The sequence below is a fragment of the Phyllobates terribilis genome, unplaced genomic scaffold (assembly GCF_046119375.1).
Source record: "Phyllobates terribilis strain yellow unplaced genomic scaffold, ASM4611937v1 Scaffold_1__5_contigs__length_1240528914, whole genome shotgun sequence".
Classification (NCBI taxonomy): Eukaryota; Metazoa; Chordata; class Amphibia; order Anura; family Dendrobatidae; genus Phyllobates; species Phyllobates terribilis.
The window spans coordinates 251,349,391-251,371,908 of NW_027362761.1; the positions used below are offsets into that span (position 1 = coordinate 251,349,391).

The window sequence follows — 22,518 nt, forward strand, 5'->3', positions numbered from 1 at the left end:
ATAAGAAGAGCAGAAATGCTGCAAAAAAATGCAACAAACAGGTTTTGGTGCATTTTTGGTGACTAAAGCTAATTTTATCAAAGTTGTACTGTAGAGAAATCACATATGCATCTTGCACCTAAAACACACACCAAAAAAAAGCAGCAAAAATGAGCACGAGAGCAGGTTTTGACTTCAGAAAAAAAAACTGCAAAAATGCTGTGTGTGAACATATCTTAAGACCCTGATTAGTGAGGGTAGTATCGAAACCAGAACTATTCTATTTTGCTGTTCATGTGCCATCACTCTACACCCTAAGACAGCGTGCACAGGTTTGAGTATTTGGTCAGTATTTTACCTCAGTATTTGTAAGCCAAAACCAGGAGAGGAACAATCAGAGGAAAAGTATAATAGAAACATGTCACCACTTTTTTTTGCATTTTTCACCCACTCCTGGTTTTCGCTCACAAATACTGAGGCTTACAAATACCAAGGTTACTAATAAAGTCCCAAGAACAGGTGAGAGAGAATCCAAATGGACAATTTAAACCTAGAAGAAACAGCAATCAGTTTAAACAGAGAAAGTTCATCAAACTGGAACAGCCCAAGAAGTAAGGAAGTTAGATTCTTCTCTAGGCATTAGGTGCAAACCGTTTGTTATGTCTCACACGGTGAGGTACAGCCTCAAAGTCCTTGGTCCGCATGAGTATTTGTTATGCAGCATGGACAAATGGAGTTGGTGCAGCAGGGTAATCCAGTTGAGACAATGGAGACTGTTTTGGATGAGCAGCAAATGGTGTAGCAGAGTTCTTATCCAAAAAGGAGAAAGATCTGCGATAAGGAAACAATGTAGCCAAGATGAGTTGCACAGATGGTTATGGAGAAGAATAGATCCAGTAAAGCAGACCTAAGCGAACAGGATGTTTAGGGGCATAGCTGGTCCAGAGTTTGTTGAGCAAAATGGCACAGTAACTCTGCTATATCGCTCGGCTTTGAACTCCAGTGCTATGTTTACAGTTGAAACCAGAAGTTTACATACACTATATAAAAAGACACATATGCATGTTTTTCTCAATATTACCATAACTTTTAATATTTACCAAATGCCAGAATAATGAGAGAGAGAATGTTTTAAGGCATTTTTATTACTTACTGCAAAGTCAAATGTTTACATACATTTCATTAGTATTTGGTACCACTTCCCTTAAACTGAATGACTTGGGTCAAACATTTGGGATATCCTTCCACAAGCTTCTGACAATAGTTGGTCGGAATTTGGGCCAATTCCTCCTGACAAAACTTATGTAACTGATCCAGGTTTGTAGGTCGCCTTGCTCGCACCAGCCTTTTCAGCTTTGCCCATAAATTTTCAATAGGACTGAGATCAGGGCTTTGTGATGGCCACTCCAAAACATTGACTTTGTTATGCTTAAGCCACTTTATTACCATTTTGGCAGTATGCTTCGGGTCATTGTCCATTTGGAAGACCCATTTCCGTCCAAGCTTTAACTTCTTGGCTGATGTCTTGAGATGTTGCTTCAGTATTGCCACATAAACTTCTTTTCTCATGATGCCATCTTTTTTGTGAAGTGCACCAATCCCTCCTGCAGCAAAACAACCCTATTACATGATGCTGCCACCCCTGTATTTCACAGTTGGGATGGTGTTTTTAGGCTTCCAAACTTCACCCTTTTTCCTGCAAACGTAACGATGGTAATTATCTCCAAAAATTAAGGTCTTTGATCCTGTGTGCATTTGCAAACATTTGTAACATCCCTGGCGGCGTGCTTGCATAGTGCACCACCTCCCACTATGCAAGACCGCAATCTTGCGCATCAGTCCAGCCTGCAAACCTTGCTCCAGTTCATGCTGTGTGCATGTCTCTTGTCTGATTGCTTAGGGCGGCGGCCCGGTAACTTCCTGATTCTTATAGCTGCTGTGGGCGCGCTCCTAATGCGTCCCCAGCCTATTGCTGTGAGTCACTGGATATTTAAACCCACTCCACCCAGAAGGAGGTGCCTGAGCAACACCTTCACTCAGTTTGTCTTTGCAACTGAATTGCCAGGTCCTGTCCTGTATCTTGTCTGTTTCTGCCATCCTGGGGGCTGCATACCCAGGCCTGTAATCTCTGACTTCTAATCTGTTTCCGCCACTCTGGGGGCTGCATACCCAGGCCTGTTACCTGTGACTTCTAGTCTGTTTCCGCCACCCTGGTGGCTGTATACCCAGGCTCGTTCTTGTATCTCGTTGCAGTATCAGTTCCTGTCTGAACTGTCTCCTAGCCTGTTACCTGTTTGTCTCTATGTCCGTACCTTCCCTTTTCTTGCAGTGTCTGAACCTGCACCTAACTCCAACTCGTTGTCTCTGTACTTCTGTTTGAGTTTTGTGTCCTCTCGCTACTTCATAGTAAGTACCTTGTGTGTATCTGGTTCTGCTTGTCCCTTTTCCCTTCCTCCATATCTACCTCCTGTGTTCTAGCCATCTTCCTGTATTTTCCAGTCTGTTCCATGTGAACAGAGTCCTGTCCTCTCTGCCTGCACCTTCAGCCCTGCTCGGCTCTACTTGCTCGCCGCGCAAGCGGTTTCCCTCTGCTCTGCCTTGTCCACCGCACCTGCGGTTTCGCTCTGCCTTGTCCACCGCACCTGCGGTTGCGCTCTGCTCTGCCTTGTCCACTGCACCTGCGGTTTCGCTCTGCTCTGCCTTGTCCTCCACACCTGTGGTTTCGCTCTGCTCTGCCTTGTCCACCGCACCGGCGGTTCCTCTCTGCTCTGCCTTGTCCACCGCTCCGGCGGTTCCTCTCTGCTCTGCCTTGCCCACCGCTCCGGCGGTTTCGCTCTTCTCTGCCTTGTCCACCGCACCTGCGGCTTCGCTCTGCTCTGCCTTGCTCACCGCACCGGCGGTTCCTCTTTGCTCTGCCTTGTCCTCCGCTCCGGCGGTTTCGCTTTGCTCTGCATGTCTACCGCATCTGCGGCTCTGTTCCTGTCTCCCAGTCTGTACTGGACCCTATCCAGCCTGCGCTCCAACCTGCTAGTACCTCCCTGTCAGCACTCCAGCCGTGCTTGCCAGTACCCACCTGTCTGCATACCAGCCGTGCTTGCCAGTACCCACCTGTCTGCATACCAGCCGTGCTTGCCAGTGCCCACCTGTCTGCATACCAGCCGTGCTTGCCAGTACCCACCAGTCTGTATACCAGCCGTGCTTTCCAGTACCCACCTGCCTGTATGCCAGTCTAACCTGCCTGTTCCTTCATTCCCCGGTGTGGGTCAACAGCTGTGACCGGGGTCTGACCTGGAGTAGCACCTGGTCCTTCTGCTCGGTTCCTCCTTGGTTCACGGAGTCGACTGAGCCGCCGTGCGACCTTGGTCGGATCGAGTTGATACTTAGTTACGCCCCTCCAGGCACTCCTCGGTTCATGGTACAGTGGAATCACTAATCACGTTCACGCCAGCCAGTCCGGGTGCGAGCGTAACAACATTAATCTGGCTTTTTTATGTTTCTTTTGGAGTAATGTCTTCTTCCTGACAGAATGGCCTTTCAGCCCATGTTGATACAGTACTCGTTTCACTGTGGATATTGACACAGTCTTACAAGCTTCCGCCATCTTCTTCACAAGGTCTTTTGCTTTTGTCCTTGGGTTGATATGCACATGTCGGACCAAAGCACGTTCATTTCTGGGACACAGAACCCGTCTCCTTCCTGAGCGGTATGATGGTTGGACATTCCCATCTTTTTTGTACTTGCGTATAATTGTTTGTACAGATGAATGAGGCACCTTCGGGTATCTTGAAATTGTACCCAAGGATGAGCCAGACTTGTGCAAGTCCACAATTCTCTTCCTGATATCTTGGCTGATTTCTTTAGACTTTCCCATGATGCTACACAAAGAAGCAGTGTGTTTCATGTTTGCATTAAAATACATCCACAAGTGTGTCTCTAATTAACTCAGATGTTGCCAAAAACCTATCAGAAGCTTCCAAACACATGTCATCATCATATGGGCAGTTCAGAATTGTTTAAAGGCATAGTAATCTTAGTGTATGTAAACTTTTGACTTTAGCAGCAAGTAATAAAAATGCCTTAAAACATTCTCTCTCATTATTCTGGCATTTGGCAAATATTAAAAATTATGGTAATCCTAATTGACCTAAAATGGGAAAGGGTATTCTGATTTCATGTCGGATATTGAGAAAAACATGCATATGTGTCTTTTCATATAGTGTATGTAAACTTCTGGTTTCAACTGTATACATTACCCAGTGAAATATAAGAAGCTGCAGAGCTGATTTTGTCATAGAGACCATTGCAGAGATACACAGCAACCTAGCAGAGTTGTTTGTTTGTCAAGTGGTTTTAACTGAGAAGCTGTCCACAGTAGAAGCGTAGATGCCAACTATCTGCAGCTCTGGACTATAAGGCCGGCATCACACTACCGTATAACACGGCCGAGTGCTATGCGATAAAACATCGCATAGCACTTGACCCAGTATTATTCTATTGGACAGATCAGATCAGCGATTATTTTCTCTTGTTGATTAGGCATGAGAGAACAATCGCAGCATGCTGCGATTTGCAGCGAGACTCGATTCACTCGTACTCATACAAGTCTATGGGTGCGAGTGAAGCATCGGACTGCACTCGGATGTCAGCCCAGTGCAGTCCGATATACACCGAATCAGGCCATGGAGGAGATGGAAAGATGTGCTGCGATCCTCTTATGAGAGAGAATCGCAGCACAGTAGTATGACACTCAGCTTACACTCGCAGCAGAGCAGGAGCCGAGTGTCATTAGCTTATGGCATCCAAGCTCCCGCATCGGATGCCATAAGCTGGTGTGATTCCAGCCTAAGGTCTGAGCACGTGACAGGAGTGTGGTAATGCCTAGAAAAGCAAAGAAAGTTGTCTGAGGCAGGAGGAGGATTCCACATCCCATGCTAGATCCAAGGGAGATAACACAGATATCAATTACATCAGATCATTTGGTCCTGAATATCAGAAAAAATAGGTCTAAGTTTACTCTTAGTGACATTCCCTTTTAAAAAATATTCCATATTATCAAAACAAAGCAGAGTCTAGATAAGGCATTACAAAAACCTTGAAAGGAAGGAAAGATATTCAGAGCTCAAGGATCCGCATTTGGATAAGTCAGATATTTCTCATTCCAAAAGAAGACAGGTCAGTGAGACCCATACTGACTGTAAAGAAGCTAAATGAGTTTCTGAAGCCAAAGAGATTCAGATTACAAAGTACAACAAAGTCAAATATTTGACAGAAATCAGTTCATACATCATACAGCTAAGTTTAGAAATGCATATACATATTCTGTGCTATGTATACATATTCAGTATATGTAGCACAGAAACACAAGTCTCTTCTTCAATTTATTTGGAAAAAAACAAATTAACCTTTGGAATGTGACAGTATTCATTGTCATTCCATACACATTCTCCTAGAAGGCGTAATTTCCCACATAAAACAGACAAAGGCCTTTTGATTTCTACTGAATCCACATCCTACTCTGTGCTTACACTCAGACAGGAGCCTTGTGCTCCTGTCTACTAAGTCGCACATTGTTTGGGGGTCTATTGAGCGACTAGTGGGGGTTTCAGGATCTGGACCTTCACCAATCTCCAAAAGAGAAGGATTATCCAACGTGGAAAAAAATCTCCATAAAAATAGAAAATTTATCAATGAAAAGTATTAAAAACTTTTTCAGAGACATAAGATGACATCAAATCAGTACAGAGTACTTAGGCAGACACGTTTCGTAATGAAACTTCCTTATTCATTGCTATCCATAACCATATGCTTGTCGGCGTTTTTATGCCATATCCTGACTATGCATGTGGTTGGATATGGCCAATCCCATCTTGTGGGGATCTTGGAACAAAAACACCTGCCTAAAAGCCACAATCCAATAGTGACCAGATAACTGACAACAGCCCTGTCATGTTTAGTCTCTAGGTAATGGTAAAATCCTGATGAAAAATATGGGGGCGATCTCAAACTTCTGCGTAGTGAAATTATCGCATAAATTGGGAATTTCATGAAATCCTGAAGGGCTGAGGACGTCCCACAACCCAGCCCACATGAGGTCATCATAGGGGGGTGTGGCTGTAAGGCGCTGATAAAAGGTCAATGCAAATTATCATCTGTGTTCAGTGCTAAGGAAGATACATGTCAGTGTAGGCTTGATCCCGTTAACTAGATGTGTTTTCAATCAGATTGCTTCCGTCCACTAGCTGAATCATCTCTTTGATCAGTATAGGAAGTTTCTTTTATTTTATCCCTTTATTTAATGTAACTGTATATGCTGTATTGTTTTGTCCCCTTTATAAAAAATATACAAAAGATTTTACAAATACTGCCTCATTTTAGATTAAATATAAAATTTAATAGATCTGTTCCTTTTGTTCTGTAAACCGCGCCTCGAAGCAATATGCTACCTACCAGCCTGTAAAAAACGACTAGTGGTGGCAGCTAATAATCGTGGAGTTAATAGTGTCAGTACGAGAGTATATACATATTCCATGCTTTGGAATCAGAGGTGTATATACCATAAGCTCACTGTTAGTTTCCCAATAACTGGACTATTGGTGGAAACAGCCTGTGGCCCCCACTGTTAATCTTCGGCCAATCGTGTAATTGTCCGGACGATAGGGAACAGCAGAGAGCTGTTCACTCCAAAATTAACAGCGTGGGTGGTTCAGTGACGACTTCCCTGGCTGCGATCTTTGACAAATTGGTGGCAGGGGAGGGATTCTGTGTGATCTCTTCAATGTCATCCTTGACATTAAACAAAACAAACATATAAATGAGATGGTAATGACTTCCTATATCAGTATATAACTAAGTGGAATGGCCATAAATCATATAGAAGATCCTCCGTTTACATTACTATTTCTATTTTAAATATCCAGATCTCTGCACCAGATCACTCACATTAAAGGGGTACTCTGGAGAGCTAAAACATTTTTGTACTGTTCCTGCACTCATACACTATGAAGATGAGATGCCCAGGGCACTTCTATATTCTTTATAAACCTTGTAACTCTGTGACAGAAGCTGTTCCTCACTGCTCACCCCTCCTGCCTGGGACATTACATCACACATCAGTGTGCAGCTCCCCCCTGTAAGGAACAGCCAGTTTCCTGATAATAGAAGGGGCCTGCTCCAGGCTGTTGGTAGCTGCCCACCCCATGATACCTGTCTTTATTTAGTACAAGAACAGGGTGCGTGCTCCCTTCTAGTAGCAGTCATATCAACAAGAAGATGCAAATACACGCTGTGATCCTCTGCCATACAATCCATGACAATGCATCATTTATCCTGCCATGTGTCATACAGGGCGCAGAGGCAGAGCACTGCATAGGTTTATTCAGTACTGCCATGGTCAATTCCCGCTCCCCCATATTAACTTGGTAGTGTCATGTCCCTTGAAAACTTATCACTCATTATTACTACGTCTGAGTGCCCGCCTCCAGTAGGCACTATTATAGTCTGTGGCCCCATCGGTGTATAGGCCCGAATCCTGTTTGGCGGGGGTTCAGCCGTAAGCCCAGAAGGGACCAATGAACAGGTGCCAGAATGCAGTGTGAAAGTACCGTAAGCCCCGACGAGACCAACAAATGGGTGCCAGAACACAGTGTGAAAGCACCTTAAGTCCCAACTGGACCAACGAATTGGTGCCAAAACGCAGTGTGAAAGCACTCTAAATGAAATAAATAAAATTTCTAATTTTACCAAAATACAAAGATCAACAGGAATAACACCATCATATCTATTGGCATTGGCCCTGTATACGAGAGCCATGGAACTAACAGTGATACATACTAAGGAACCGTGGTTATCCTCCTTCTGGTTACAAAAACTTCACTTATTGAAAAGTCTCAAACAAAATTAGAGGGTGGACACTGCAATAAGAGAGGCAAGGATTGATACAATCATATTCTGTCAGAGCTGCAGCCACAACAAAAGCAGTACCCTTAAAACACCTCCACCTATCCCAATAACGGAGCTCAAACGCGTGGTTTAAAAGGAAAGGTGGCCGGATACGCACACCTCACTCCAATCATTCTCAATAGCACTCCCGGAAAAAGTCCAGTATAGTACTCGTCTTTTTCTGACAGTCCCATAGAGAATGAAGAGCAGTGGTGTGCATGCACTGTCACTGCTTCTTTCACCTGGGACATTTCAGAGCCTCATCCTCTGGATTGATATGGATCCAAGTGTCAGACCCCCACCCCCAATGAGTTCTCACCTATCCAGCAAGTTGATAACTTCTAAAGATGAGAATAACTATTTAAGTACTATACTAAATGCAACAATATGGTCTTCTTCTCATATGACATTGGAAAATCATTACTAACATCCTTCAGAGCTAGAGTGTGTACCACCAGGGGTGCGCTACTCTACCCACATGCTGGAGCTGGGTGGCTGTCATACTGAAGAACAAAAAGAAGTTTTCCGGAATTTATGATCCGTAGGCTTTACTTGTTCTAGAGAACAGGACAACCACCTAGTACCAGCTCCACCCTGTCACACCCTATTATTTAAGTCTTCAAAATAGTCAATGATGCAATGCTAAAATGTTACATTTTACATTTAAAGGATTAAACAAAACGCAGAAGAAACAATTTCAACAGAAACAAGCTGAACATCAGTAGAAGCTATCAGAAAATAAACCTTGCGTTCAATGTTTAACACAAGTAAATAATATAAATAAAGAACAAATTTTACACATAGCAACATATTCTAAACAATGTTCCGAAGTCATTTTATTCACATTAGCACGCCACAAAAGTGTCATGTCAGGTGTCAAATAATAAATATTGTAGAAAAATAGGATAGTCATTACATCCACTCCCTCCAAAACATTCGGCTGTAGGGTTCATGCAGGCGAGCATATAAATTGGACAGCACACTTACCCATGTCATTCAAAATTGCTGTTCAAGTGAATGCTTTTTTTCTCCGTTCAAGTGTTTGTAAGAAAAAAAATTGCAGCGTGCACTAGTTTCTTCCGAATCTTGGATGAGACTCAGGCTGTGTGCCCACGTAGCGTTTTTCAAGCGTTTATGCTGCGGAATTTCCGCAGCATAAACGCTTGTGAAACGCTAGGTAATCCGCACCCCATGGTCCCCAAGGGGATTCCGCATGTTCTATGCACATGCTGCGGATTTTTCCGCGGCGTTTATGCTGCGTACAAAAATCCGCAGCATGTCATTTAATTTTGCGGAAGTGCAGCGGAACTCCCGCCATTGACTTGCATTGAGACGCATAGAAACCGCGACTGTACATTTTTAGAAGCGGCTTCTATGTGTCTCTATGTGTGGATGGTACCCAGTTCTGGAGGAGAGGAGACTCTCCTCCAGACCTGGGTACCATTCTACCTGTAAAAAAAGAATAAAATAACAAATAAAGTTTATATTCACCTGTCCGGCGGCTTCTCTCTGAATGCCAGCATCGCTTGAGGACCTTCGGTGACGTCACAGTCATGTGACCGCAGGCCCTTCACCGCTCTGTCTCGCGATATGCCGGCATCCAGGAGCCAGACAGGAAGCAGCGCTGCAGCCACGCCGGGGCCTCGGGGGTGAGTATAGCTTTATTTGTTTTCATTTTTACGGTTCACACTGTATAAATCCATGCTGTTTGCATGGATTTATACAGTGTGACCTAGTTGTCAAGCACTTTCCAAGTGATGCTATCGCCTGGAAAGTGCTTGTCAGTCCGCATGTGGAAACACATGCGTTAACGCATGTGGATACGCATGTGAATCCGCATGTATTCTGCAGGAAAAACGCATGCACAATCTGCATGCGTTTTTTTCTGCCAGGGAGATGCAGAAATGCTGCAGAAATTTTCTGCTTCATTTCTGCATCGTGGGCACATAGCCTTACACATTCAAGTCTATGGGTGCAAGAAAAAAATGGGATCCTACACGAACCATTAGAGTGGCATCTGATTTTACCAGATAGATTTCTATTATAAACTTAGGAACCTGTATGCGATCATGTACATGTTTTAATGTAGTTGCATGAAAACAAATCATGCACAGATATCACACGGATGTAGAAAGCGGACACATGGATGAAAATCTGATGAAAATTAGAAAAAAATCATCCGAGTTTTCTGGATGAAACTTGGATGATTTTTCTTAGGCTCGTCTGCAGGCGCCCTAACAGTCACATTCGCATGAGATAAGTCTGGACACCACAAGGGTCTCTAACTGACAGTGGATCTCGGGAGGCTGTTGCTCTATCCACATGCTGGTGCTAGGAGACTGTCCTATTCCCTATTGTTTTCAGATGGCAGGCTGTCAGACAGGAGATCACATGACCCAACTTCCGAGTAATGAAGAGCAGAATTCATAGATATAACTGAGATGGAATTAAATAAACAGCAAGAATAGTGATGGTGAATAAGCATTATGTGTGCAAAAATGTCCCTCTTTACTTTTTTCAGAATTATGTTTGATCCAAAGGAAGGAAAAAAACCTTTCACCAATTGTGGCCTTCTTTTGCTTTTGCAATGTAAAGAAAACTCACCCCCGTATTTTTGATGAGATAATACAAGGGACTATTTGGCTTAGCCGAAAATGATGTTCTTATGGAAGAAGGAGTGGTGGTCACGGCTCCCAAAAACTGCAAAAAGAAATTATGGATTCAAAAGGCCAAGTAGAAAAGAAAAATGTGTGAACTGTAAAGGTGTGTGTAGACTAGTGGTGACTAGTGTTGAGCATTCCGATACTGTAATATCGGGTATCGGCCGATATTCGCAGTATCGGAATTCCGATACTTAATTCCGATACTTTTACAATATCGAATACCGGAATCGGAAGTTCCCATAATGCCTGCGCTCTGCAGTGTCTGTGAAGGATGACAAGCTGGATGGCAGCGCTCAGCTGTGATCCAGCCTGTCATCAGAATGCCATCCCAGCGGGGGAGAATTCTCCTGATTGTTTAAAAGCCGGCGCGCGGTAAAAAGCCGCCGGCTTTTAAACAATCACACAGCCCCATACTGCTTCCCCGCAGCCTCCCACCCCGATCCTCCGCTCCCCTCGCCACCTCCAATCCCAATCGTAAATTAGGACCGGGCAGGGAGCGCAGCACCAAGGAGCGAAGGACCCGGGCGGGGAAGCCGGCAGTGAAAAGACTTCACCGCCGGCTTTCCCGTTCTGTGCTGCGCTTTCCCGCCGGTTATTTCAAATGAACAGCTGAGGTATCAGCTGATGCCGATCAGCTGTTCATTTGAAGTAGCCGCGGTGCCCTCAGAGGGTTCATGTGAGTTCATGCTTGACTGCATTGCATGAACTCACATGAACTTTCCCACGGCCGCACAGGTCAGCCTCACCTCCCAGACCATCAGACCCGTCATGATTAGTGTGTGTGCGGGTGTGTGTGCGGGGTGTGTGTGCGATGTTTGTGCGGGTGTGTGTGCGGGGTGTGTGTGCGGGGTGTGTGTGCGGGGTGTGTGTGCGGGGTGTGTGTGCGGGGTGTGTGTGCGGGTGTGTGTGTGCGGGCTGTGTGTGTGCGGGCTGTGTGTGTGCGGGCTGTGTGTGTGCGGGCTGTGTGTGTGCGGGCTGTGTGTGCGGGGTGCGTGTGCGGGGTGTGTGTGCGGGTGTGTGTGCGGGGTGTGTGTGCGGGTGTGTGTGCGGGTGTGTGTGCGGGGTGTGTGTGCGGGTGTGTGTGCGGGGTGTCTGTGCGATGTTTGTGCGGGTGTGCGCGGTGTCTGTGCGTGCAGGCAGACATAGGCCGATGTGACACTACTACTCCCATCGGCCTATGTCTGTCCCCCGTCCACTCGTGCCAGCAGGATCAGCTCGATGGGAGCAGTAGTTCCCATCAGCCTGATCCTGCTATTTAAATTGCCCTACTGTGTCCCCAATAAATGTTAGATACATGTCATTGGTGGCCAGTGGTTACCTACAATAAATTAGTTCATACATTACCTGTCCCCGCCGAACGCCACCTAAAATAAAGTAAAAAATAAAAAACTACACCTATACTCACCTAGATACCTAATTCCCCGAAGCCATCGATCTCCTGTAATAAAATATAAAATAATAAACCACAACCTTATCCTTACCCCTCCGGAGTAGTCCACGAGTGTCCCACGAAGATCTCCAGTTCAGAGCAGCCACATAGAATGTGACCGCTCTGAACCGCTGCCGCCGCTAGAATGACGGGGCCGTAAGGGTTCACCGGAGTTCAGGCAGCGCTGCTCCGGTTAGCTCCTTTACGGCCCTGCTGTATCGTGAGAAATTCCCACGGTACAGCAGTGCCGTAAAGGAGGTCTCCGGAGCTGCGCTGCCTGAATGCACTCCGGTGACCTCAGTCAGTGGCTCCCGCTGCCGGGAGCGGACGTGTTCCCGGCAGCGTGAGCTTACAGCAGCCATGCACAGCTGTCACCATCTCCAGATGTGACAGCTGTGCATGGGAGATCAGCGCAGGAACGTGAACAGGTAACTATTATTTTTAGTAAACTAAGAATTAAATAAAATGGTGTGTTTTATTTCAAATAAATTATTTTTTTCTGGGTGTAGTGTGTTTTTTCTTTTTAACACTTTGTAGGTTAGTAATGGGGGTGTCTTATAGACGCCCATCATTACTAACCTGGGCTTCATGGCAGCTGGCGCTGACATGAACCCCACCACTATTACCCCCTGCCACCGCACCAGGGCAGCGTGGAAGAGCGAGGCTAAGTGCCAGAATTGGCGCATCCTATGGATGCGCCATTTCTGGGGCGGCTGACGGCTGGTGTTTCTAGCCTGGGAGGGGGCCATTATTCATGGCACCCTTCCTGGGCTATTAATATCAGCCCCCAGCTGTCTGCCTAGCCTTTGCTAGCTATTAAAATAGGGGGGACCCCACGTCATTTTTTTTGGGGGGGTCCCCCATTTTAATAGCTAGTAAAGGCTAGGTATTCAGCTGGGGGCTGATATTAGTAGCCTGGGAAGCTCCGTGGGTTTTACCCCCTTCCCAGGCTTCAAACATCTGCCCCAGCCGTCTGCTTAATCTCCGCTAGAGACTAAAATTATGGGGGATCCCACGCCATTTTTTTTTTAAATAAATCCTTTATTTTAACACTAAATGACATTTGAGGAGTTAATAAAGATGCAGTCCCTAAATTATTATTTATTTTTTAATTAATTTTTCCCAAAACTTTTGACCTGGGCTTCGCCATATTTTTGTATGCCAGCCAGGTACAGCATCCAGCTTCTATGAACGCGCCATTTTCCGGGGCGGCTGCGGACTGCAATTTTCAGCGGGGGGGGGGGGGCAGAAAGCTTGGGCCTCCCTGCGCTGCAGATTCCATCCCCCAGCTGCCTAGTTGTACCTGGCTGGACACAAAAATAGGGAGAAGCTCCATGTTTTTTTTTTTTTTAATTATTTCATGAAATTCATGGAATAATTAAGAAAAAAAGGGCTTCCCTATATTGTTGTGTCCAACCAGGTACAAATAGGCAGCTGGTGGTTGGGGGCAGCCCGTTCCTGCCTGCTGTACCTGGCTGCACTCAGCGCTTCAGCGTGAGACTTCTCCCACGCTGTCAGTGACATACATGAGGTGAGGTCATGTCCAATGAACTCAGCTCACCTCATGCACGTCACTGACAGCGTGGGAAAATTCTCCTGCACTCAGCGCTTCAGCGTGAGAATTTTCCCACGCTGTCAGTGACGTGCATGAGGTGCGCCGAGTTCATTGGACATGACCTCGGCTCATCTGGATGCCGTCACAGCCAGACACTGAGGAGCGCAAGCATGCCTGCGCTTCTCAGTGTCTGCGGGATGACAGGCTGGATAGCAGCGTTCTGCTGCGGTCCAGCCTGTCATCTCGATGTAGCAGAGCTGAAGCTGTCGTGGAAGCCATGAAAAGGTAAGGATGATGTTGCTTTATTATTTTACTTTTATTGCAGGAGATCGTTGGCTTCAGCTGGAATGGGCGTGACGGTAAGTATGGTTTAATTTAGAACAATAAAGAATTGTGTGTTTATTTCAATTAAAGGACTTTTTTCTGGGTGTTTGTGTTTTTTTTAAATACTTTACTAGAAATTCATGGTGGTCATGTCTAATATTGGCGTGACCCCATGAATTTCGGGCTTAGGGCCAGCTGATAATGCCAAGCTGGCCTTAACCCCTTTATTACCCAGTGAGCCACCGCACCAGGGCCCTGGATGAGTTGGGTACAGCGCCAGAAGATGGCGCTTCTATGAACGCGCCATTTTCCGGGGCGGCTGCGGACTGCAATTTGCAGCGGGTGGAGCCCAGAAAGCTTGGGCCTCCCTGCGCTGCAGATTCCAGCCCCCAGCTGCCTAGTTGTACCTGGCTGGACACAAAAATAGGGCGAAGCTCCACGTATTTTTTTTTTAAATTCATGAAATTCATGGAATAATTAAGAAAAAAAGGGCTTCCCTATATTGTTGTGTCCGGCTAGGTACAAATAGGCAGCTGGTGGTTGGGGGCAGCCCGTTCCTGCCTGCTGTACCTGACTGGACACAAATATAGGGCGAAAAATTGACGTGGGGCTTCGCACTATATTTGTGTCCAGCCAGGTACAGCAGGCAGGAACGGGCTGCCCCCAACCACCAGCTGCCTATTTGTACCTGGTTGGACACAACAATATAGGGAAGCCCTTTTTTACTTAATTATTCCATGAATTTCATGAAATAATTAAAAAAAAAAATGCGTGGGGCTTCGCCCTATTTTTGTGCCCAGCCAGGTACAACTAGGCAGCTGGGGGCTGGAATCCGCAGCGCAGGGAGACCCAAGCTTTCTGGGCCACCCCCGCTGCAAATTGCAGTCCGCAGCCGCCCCAGAAAATGGCGCGTTCATAGAAGCGCCATCTTCTGGCGCTGTACCCAACTCATCCAGGGCCCTGGTGCGGTGGCTCACTGGGTAATAAAGGGGTTAAGGCCAGCTTGGCATTATCAGCTGGCCCTAAGCCCGAAATTCATGGGGTCACGCCAATATTAGAAATGACCACCATGAATTTCTAGTAAAGTATTTAAAAAAACACAACACCCAGAATAAAGTCCTTTAATTGAAATAAACACACAATTCTTTATTGTTCTAAATTAAACCATACTTACCGTCACGCCCATTCCAGCTGAAGCCAACGATCTCCTGCAATAAAAGTAAAATAATAAAGCAACCTCATCCTTACCTTTCCATGGCTCCCACGACAGCTTCAGCTCTGCTACATCGAGATGACAGGCTGGACCGCAGCAGAACGCTGCCATCCAGCCTGTCATCCCGCAGACACTGAGAAGCGCAGGCATACTTCCACTCCTCAGTGTCTGGCTGTGACGGCATAAAGATGAGCCGAGGTCATGTCCAATGAACTCAGCTCACCTCATGCACGTCACTGACAGCGTGGGAGAATTCTCACGCTGAAGCGCTGAGTGCAGGAGAATTTTCCCACGCTGTCAGTGACGTGCATGAGGTGAGCTGAGTTCATTGGACATGAACTCGGCTCATCTGAATGACGTCACAGAGAGACACTGAGGAGCGCAAGCAAGCCTGCGCTTCTCAGTGTCTGCGGGATGACAGGCTGGATGGCAGCGTTCTGCTGCGGTCCAGCCTGTCATCTCGATGTAGCAGAGCTGGAGCTGTCCTGGGAACCATCGAAAGGTAAGGATGATGTTGCTTTATTATTTTTCTTTTATTGCAGGAGATCGTTGGCTTCAGCTGGAATGGGCGTGATGGTAAGTATGGTTTAATTTAGAACAATAAAGAATTGTGTGTTTATTTCAATTAAAGGACTTTATTCTGGGTGTTTGTGTTTTTCTTTAACTTTGACTATGGGGTTAGTAATGGGGGTGTCTTATAGACGCCTCTCCATTACTAACCTGGGCTTGATGTCATCTGGCATTATAAGCTGACATCAACCCCAGCCCTATTACCCCCTGCCACCGCTACAGGGCAGTGGGAAGAGCGAGGCTAAGTGCCAGAATTGGCGCATCCTATGGATGCGCCATTTCTGGGGCGGCTGACGGCTGGTGTTTCTAGCCTGGGAGGGGGCCAATATTCATGGCACCCTTCCTGGGCTATTAAAATCAGCCCCCAGCTGTCTGCCTAGCCTTTGCTAGCTATTAAATTAGGGGGGACCCCACGTTATTTTTTTTGGGGGGTTCCCCCATTTTAATAGCTAGTAAAGGCTAGGTATTCAGCTGGGGGCTGATATTAGTTGCCTGGGAAGCTCCGTGGGTATTACCCCCTTCCCAGGCTTCAAACATTTGCCCCAGCTGTCTGCTTAACCTCCGCTAGAGCCTAAAATTAAGGGGAACCCCACGCCAATTTTTTTTTAAATAAATCCTTTATTTTAACACTAAATGACAAGTACAGTAATCAACACTGTCACTGTACTTCATATATATGTGACTGACATGTTTCTATCTATCTAATCTATGTATGATTCTCTATTCTTTCTATTCTAAATTGTCGGGTACAGATGCTGAATTGCCGGCCGGCTTTCTTAAAGAGACGGTGCACGAAAACACTAATATTTTTTTAAATAAATCCTTTACACTAAATGACAAGTACAGTAATCAACACTGTCACAGTACTTCATATATATGTGACTGACATGTTTCTATCTATCTAATCTATGTGTGAAGCTCTATTCTGTCTGTTATAAATTGTCGGGTACCGCTGCTGAATTGCCGGCCGGCTTTTTTAAAGAGACGGTGCACGAAAACACTAATATTTTTTAAAATAAATCCTTTACACTAAATGACAAGTACAGTAAGCAACACTGTCACTGCACTTCATATATATGTGACTGACATGGTTCTATCTACCTAATCTATGTGTGAAGCTCTATTCTTTCTGTTGTAAATTGTCGGGTACCGGTGAATGCCGCTGATGAATTGCCGGCTTTTCATGTCATTCTACATTATTCTTAGTTGTTTTACTTCATGTAGAATTAACCTACAAGGAAAGAAAGGGTTTATTTTCATTCCGATATTTGTGTCCCATTGACTTGCATTGGTTTCCGGTATCGGAATCGGCGATATCCGATACTTTTTGGGTATCGGCCGATCCAATCCGATACGATATTTCCTGATATCGGAAGGTATCGCTCAACACTAGTGGTGACACTGAAATCCAGGAGTGACGGTACAAGTACTGGAATACCGTACATTAATACCTGCACATTGTCATCAGAGTCACTTTGTAACTCCGCTGATCTCTGGGCCTGTAACTCCAGCCACTCACATCTCAACATTGAAATATAGCAGACCTTTCACCAAACGTTTCATGCTGATCTGGACACAGGATGTAATAGTGCTTAAAAAGGGGAATACAATTTTTTTTTTCTTTTTAATTTCACCTCTCCGTTGCAGAGATATCAGCAATCAAAATGTTTGGCACCGAGTGAGTTAACTTTTGTTAAGCCCAGTGGGTGTTACCAGAAAGCAACTCATACAGGGAGAAGAAGTGCTCGTGACGCGCCCCCAGGGCAGTGGGGTACTCGGTGGATGCTGGGGGGGAATATGTCACAGTGGCTGGCCCGGTCCGTGGCCCAGGGCGGTCAACAAAAAGGGGATAGTTTATATGGGATTTGTAGTTCGATCGTGACGCCACCTGTGGTTTCTGGTAATTTGTACCAGCGCTGCTGCAGACCTCTGAGGCAGTTGATAGGCAGCTAGGATGGAACAGCTCCCCACAGGTGGAGTGGGCCTCGAGGCAGTGTAGAGTTTGATGGTGGGTGGTGATGCTGGGGCTTGTGGTGCAGTCGGGATGGCGCAGCTGAAATAACTGACGGAGGCAACGGAGTGCAGTCATACGAGTTTTACTCACAGTTCCTGTTCAAGGTTCTCAGGTACACTGTACGGGTGTCCGCCTCCGCGTCGCACTGCGTCTACCAGACCAGGGGTTCAGCACTTTCTCAGATATATCAGGAGTGCTTGACGGAACCCCGCTTTCTTTATGTTCCTTACTAGACCGACTTCTCACGCTGGGTCTTCTCCCTCCTGCCCTGCGCTCCCCCACACACAGTCCCGATCGGGTGCTCTGAAGTCCCTCTGGGCAACCTGGAGTTCCCGGACCTACTTGACCTTCACGGTGACTAGGGTGAAAGTGCAAAAGCCTCCGGTTTTTCCAGCCGAGACCTGGAGTAACACGGCTGGTCCAGGGGCCTGTCCCCTTCTTGAAGCCTGATCCCTCTGACACCGGGCAGATTCGGGACATACGGGTGCCGTCCTGCACTCACCGTACCCCCTGGGATCCCTTATGCAAAACGGAGCCTTTCTCCTCTGCTCCCCTCCTGGGCCTCTATCACTAGGCCCCACTTGTGGAGCAGAGCTCCTGAAGAGACTCTGCTCCCCTTACTACTCACTGACTAACTGACTGTCCTGCCACCCTAAGATGGCTCCCCTTTAAATATACCTCCTGTAAAAGTGCTCCCCTAAACTGCTTCCTCCACTCACACCCACTACAGGTTCCCCTTACCTTTGGTTCCCCCCACTCCAGCCAGGGACAGGGCTCAGCAGGGACACAATGCATCTGGCCCTTCCAGCCGGCCTGGAGTAGTGTAGTGTTGAATGCGGGTGTTGGGGTTCCAGCAGCACTCCCTCCTTACCTTAGAGAGAAGGAGACACCACACCTCTGGGTGAGGTGCAGTACCTCTGTGGCGACTGAACCCTCAGGGGCGCAACACTCGTTTCCATTGAAAACTATAGAATCTGTTCGCCAGGCTGTCTATGCATGTGTCACAGCTGTCTAACAGCCGTGACACTTGCAGGCGCGGCGACGATGACTGAAGAGCCGAGCACACCAAAATACTCGGCAAGCACCCGAGCGTGCTCGCCGAAAGGGTTAATGAGGCATACTCGCTAATCACTAATAACTATATAATATCTAGGGCAGCAGCACGGTGGCTCAGTGGTTAGCACTGCAGCCTTGCAGCACTTGGGGTCCTGGGTACAAATCCCACCAAGGACAACATCTGCAAGGAGTTTGTATGCTCTCCCCGTGATTGCGTGGGTTTCCTCCGGGTTCTCCGGTTTCCTCCGGCACTCCAAAGACATACTGATAGGGAATTCAGATTGGGGACAGTGATGATAATGTCAGTAAAGCGCTGTGGAATATGTTGGCGCTATGTAAGCAAACATCGTACACCCAGGATCTGTCCGTGGATGAGGCAGCATTTATCTTGTGACAGGTTCCCTTTCATCTATCTTTAAAATGGCTGCACATAAAGCAGTGACAAAACAACATATGTGTATCATTGCTTGTATATGTGTTTCCAATAGTTTTCAAAGTAAAACTAAGGTCCAATATCTGCACCTGAGAAATGCTGCATAGTGTGTATAAGTGTGTGGTATTCGGCACAGCGGATCACATTACTAATCCTGGGCAGGTAATGTGGCAGGGATTCTGTGTGCTTCCTCATGTGCTTCTAGTTACCAGGCTACATTCCTGCTGGTTACGGTGGCAGCAGCAGCACTGTAACACAACTCTCCTCACTCATTGGTGACAGCATCTTCACAAGGAGAGGCGCCACCATTGGCCACTGAGGGACTTGCCTCCAGTGAAGTCATCTCTGACATCAATAAGGTAGATGCAAATGTGGTGACACCGTGTAAAACCCACTGGAGGCGACTGGGGAGCAGCATCATCCTTGGAGAGACCAGCCATGGCTCACTGTGGAGAAGACAGCAGCAGGTAGTGTAATAATAATAATTTTTATTTCTATAGCGCCAACATATTCCGCAGCACTTTACATTTTAGAGGGGAATTGTACAGACAATAAAGACATTACAGAATAACAATAATCACATAAATCAACAGATACCAGGAGGACAGAGGGCCCTGCTCCCAAGCTTACAATCTATTGCCTGGGAGGAGGCCTAGTGATGGGCAGAGGAGGGGATGCCATGGCTGTTAACTATTTCAATGCTCTGAGTAGATCTCTTGTCTGACATCACATGATTCACTGAACCCAGTAGCCTCAGCTATAACATAGTGGCAGAACATCCATTTATCCCTGCAGATGCTCAGTAACATTATATATAATAAGCATCACAGGGTGATAAGAATACAGGAAGCAGACTACAAATGCCCTGTGTGAGGAAGAAGATGAGGACAGGACTAGCAGTGAGGAAAATCACTCATCCGACATGAGCGAGTGCTAATACCATCATGGCTAATGTGTGTCACACTCATCCATCCTGACGCTGGTGACCGAACACACAGTATAGGTGTGGTGGTTGTGTGTGTGGGTGTGTGTGTGTAATATATATATATATATATATATATATATATATATATATATATATATATCTTTCTGTAGCTGGATCTATTATTGGGAGCTACAGTATGTATAATGTATGCAGTATATACAGTATATCAGATCAGCGGCAAACAGCAGAAGATGCTTGGGCAAGAACAATATGTAGACTTACCCCTCAGAGCTCCAGAATAAATCTATAGATATCTTTAGCATGGTGCCTTACATTCAAATCTATTTCTCTTGAGATACCTTGTCTGCAAATGCCTGTAGAATCCAACAAGAGATTTGTGGTCACAATTGGGTGAAAACAATATGATGGCGATTCATCAAGATGTTCACGATAGAATTCTGGTGTAAAACAACTTAATAAGTCACAATATTTTGGAAAGATTTCCAACATTTGGCATTTACACGCCAGTCCCGGCCAGCTATGACATCTTATCCATTTACATTTCAACCTGACAGTGACCAGAAGAGTGGACTGGAGCTCTCCCCCATACAAAGCAAGGGAAAATACCTGCAGGCTATGTCACACTTGAGAAGTTCTAATGTGACCCGAAGGAAAATGACAATGTGGAGGAGGTGAGCAGACATGGCAACCATTTATTATTAAGTCCGGTTTCTTTAACCCCTGGCAATCAGCTATTCAGCTATTTTTTGGCAAGAGAAGACACTGCAATGGCTGCTGTGAAGAAAATGTACAATTCATTGCTGTCCACTGAAATAATGGCTATCCATGTTATGCATGGACTCACTGATGGGATAACATGGGACATAAGCGGTGTGTGGCTACTCCCGTCATTCTAATTCATGATAGATAAACGTGTGTCGCAGATGGAGAGAGCTTGGAAGCAGAAATCTAGCTAAAGGGGCTATATAGCAGAGGCTTTACTATCTCACTGGCTAAACCATTTCTAGAAAATTGATAAATGTTCTTATTTAAATCACTACTCTGTGAAGACTACTTGCCCATATACTAGATATTATAGATTGCTTAGAAAGATTATTAAGACCAATTTCTTCACATGAAAAACAATTTAGAGCCTATGGATTTCATAGAGGGGGTCCTCTGCTTGGTACAATCGCCCCCACTTCTGGCAGACTTAAAGGGGTTCTCCAGTCTAAAATGACAAGTCTGTAGTGCAGTCACTCTATGTGACTGCAGACTTGTGAATCCTTACATTGCGAACTGCGAGGATCGTCTGGTGTCAGCGCTGGGAATGGCGGTCATATGAACACAAGCATGCGATATGCATACTCCCGGCCACAATCCAACTAGATGGGGGCGGCATCACTCAATGCAATTATATTGAGCGAGGTCAGAAGCAGTCTAGTCAGAATGTGGGAACATGCAAATCGTATAATTGCAGTCACATGACCGCTGTTCCCGGCACCAACACTCGAGAATCTTCACAGCAAGTGGTGCGTGCGATGTGAGGATTCACAAGACTGCAGTCATATCGAGTCACTGCAGACTTGTAGCTTTTGACCGGACAACCCCTTTAAGGTATATTTATGCTGCTAGCTTATCGAACTAGTGATCCTGATCATGATAATCTTGCAGTGTGAACAGGTTGCTGATCACCTGATAAATGAGCAGGTGAAATGATTTGTTGCGCTCCACAAAAGATCATCTCTGTGCATTGAGAAATCTGTAATAGTTAAGGGGGTTGTCCACTACTCGGGCAACTCCTCCTCAATCGGTGCCGTTCCTGCAGTGTTAGCGGCAGGTCTCTTGAGGCTAGTTTGACATTGTTTTGTCGCGTTAGCCCTGCAGCCAATCAGCGGCCGCTTCACTTTCACTTCCATCTGACTTAACTGATATTCGGGAAAATCAGAGATCAGCAGTCGCTCTCACTTTTTCCGGATGTCAATTTTGTCAGAAGGAAGTGAGAGTGAAGAGGCTGCTGATTGGCTGCAGGGGTCATGTGACATTACATCATGTGAGCGCAGGAAGACGTGGCATCGGAGGGGAGTACAGGCTGTCATTATTTTACCTGAGGGAGTATAGTAATGGAGAAGGTGTTGTCTGAGCAGTGGAAAACTCCTTTTATCGTTAGGCGCTGTCTCCATGGACATACTATCAAACAACCGCAGATCAGTAAATATTTACCAATTGGCACACTGGCGGACAAAGATAGAAAAGGGCCCCTGTGCTGTGCAAGAACAGGATAAGGGCCCTGTGCAGTCCAATAGCTCATCATAATGCACTATCCCACCTGCTTTGGAGGTGATAATGGGCCCCCTTACCTCTAAGGTCTCGGTGCAGCTGCACAGGTTGCACCGATGATTTGTTCACCCCTGAATTG

The 22,518-nt window shown here is 46.1% G+C and overlaps 1 protein-coding gene across 1 annotated transcript in view; it reads left to right on the forward strand.

The window, feature by feature from the left end:
* The first annotated feature begins 19,474 nt into the window (after window positions 1-19,474).
* Window positions 19,475-22,518, forward strand: part of PNP (purine nucleoside phosphorylase) — a 40,203-nt gene continuing 37,159 nt past the window's right edge. Inside the window, exon 1 of the mRNA XM_073671165.1 lies at window positions 19,475-19,641. Within this exon, the coding sequence (XP_073527266.1) occupies window positions 19,613-19,641 (29 nt within the window). The 5' untranslated portion in view covers window positions 19,475-19,612. The remainder of the gene's footprint in view (window positions 19,642-22,518) is intronic.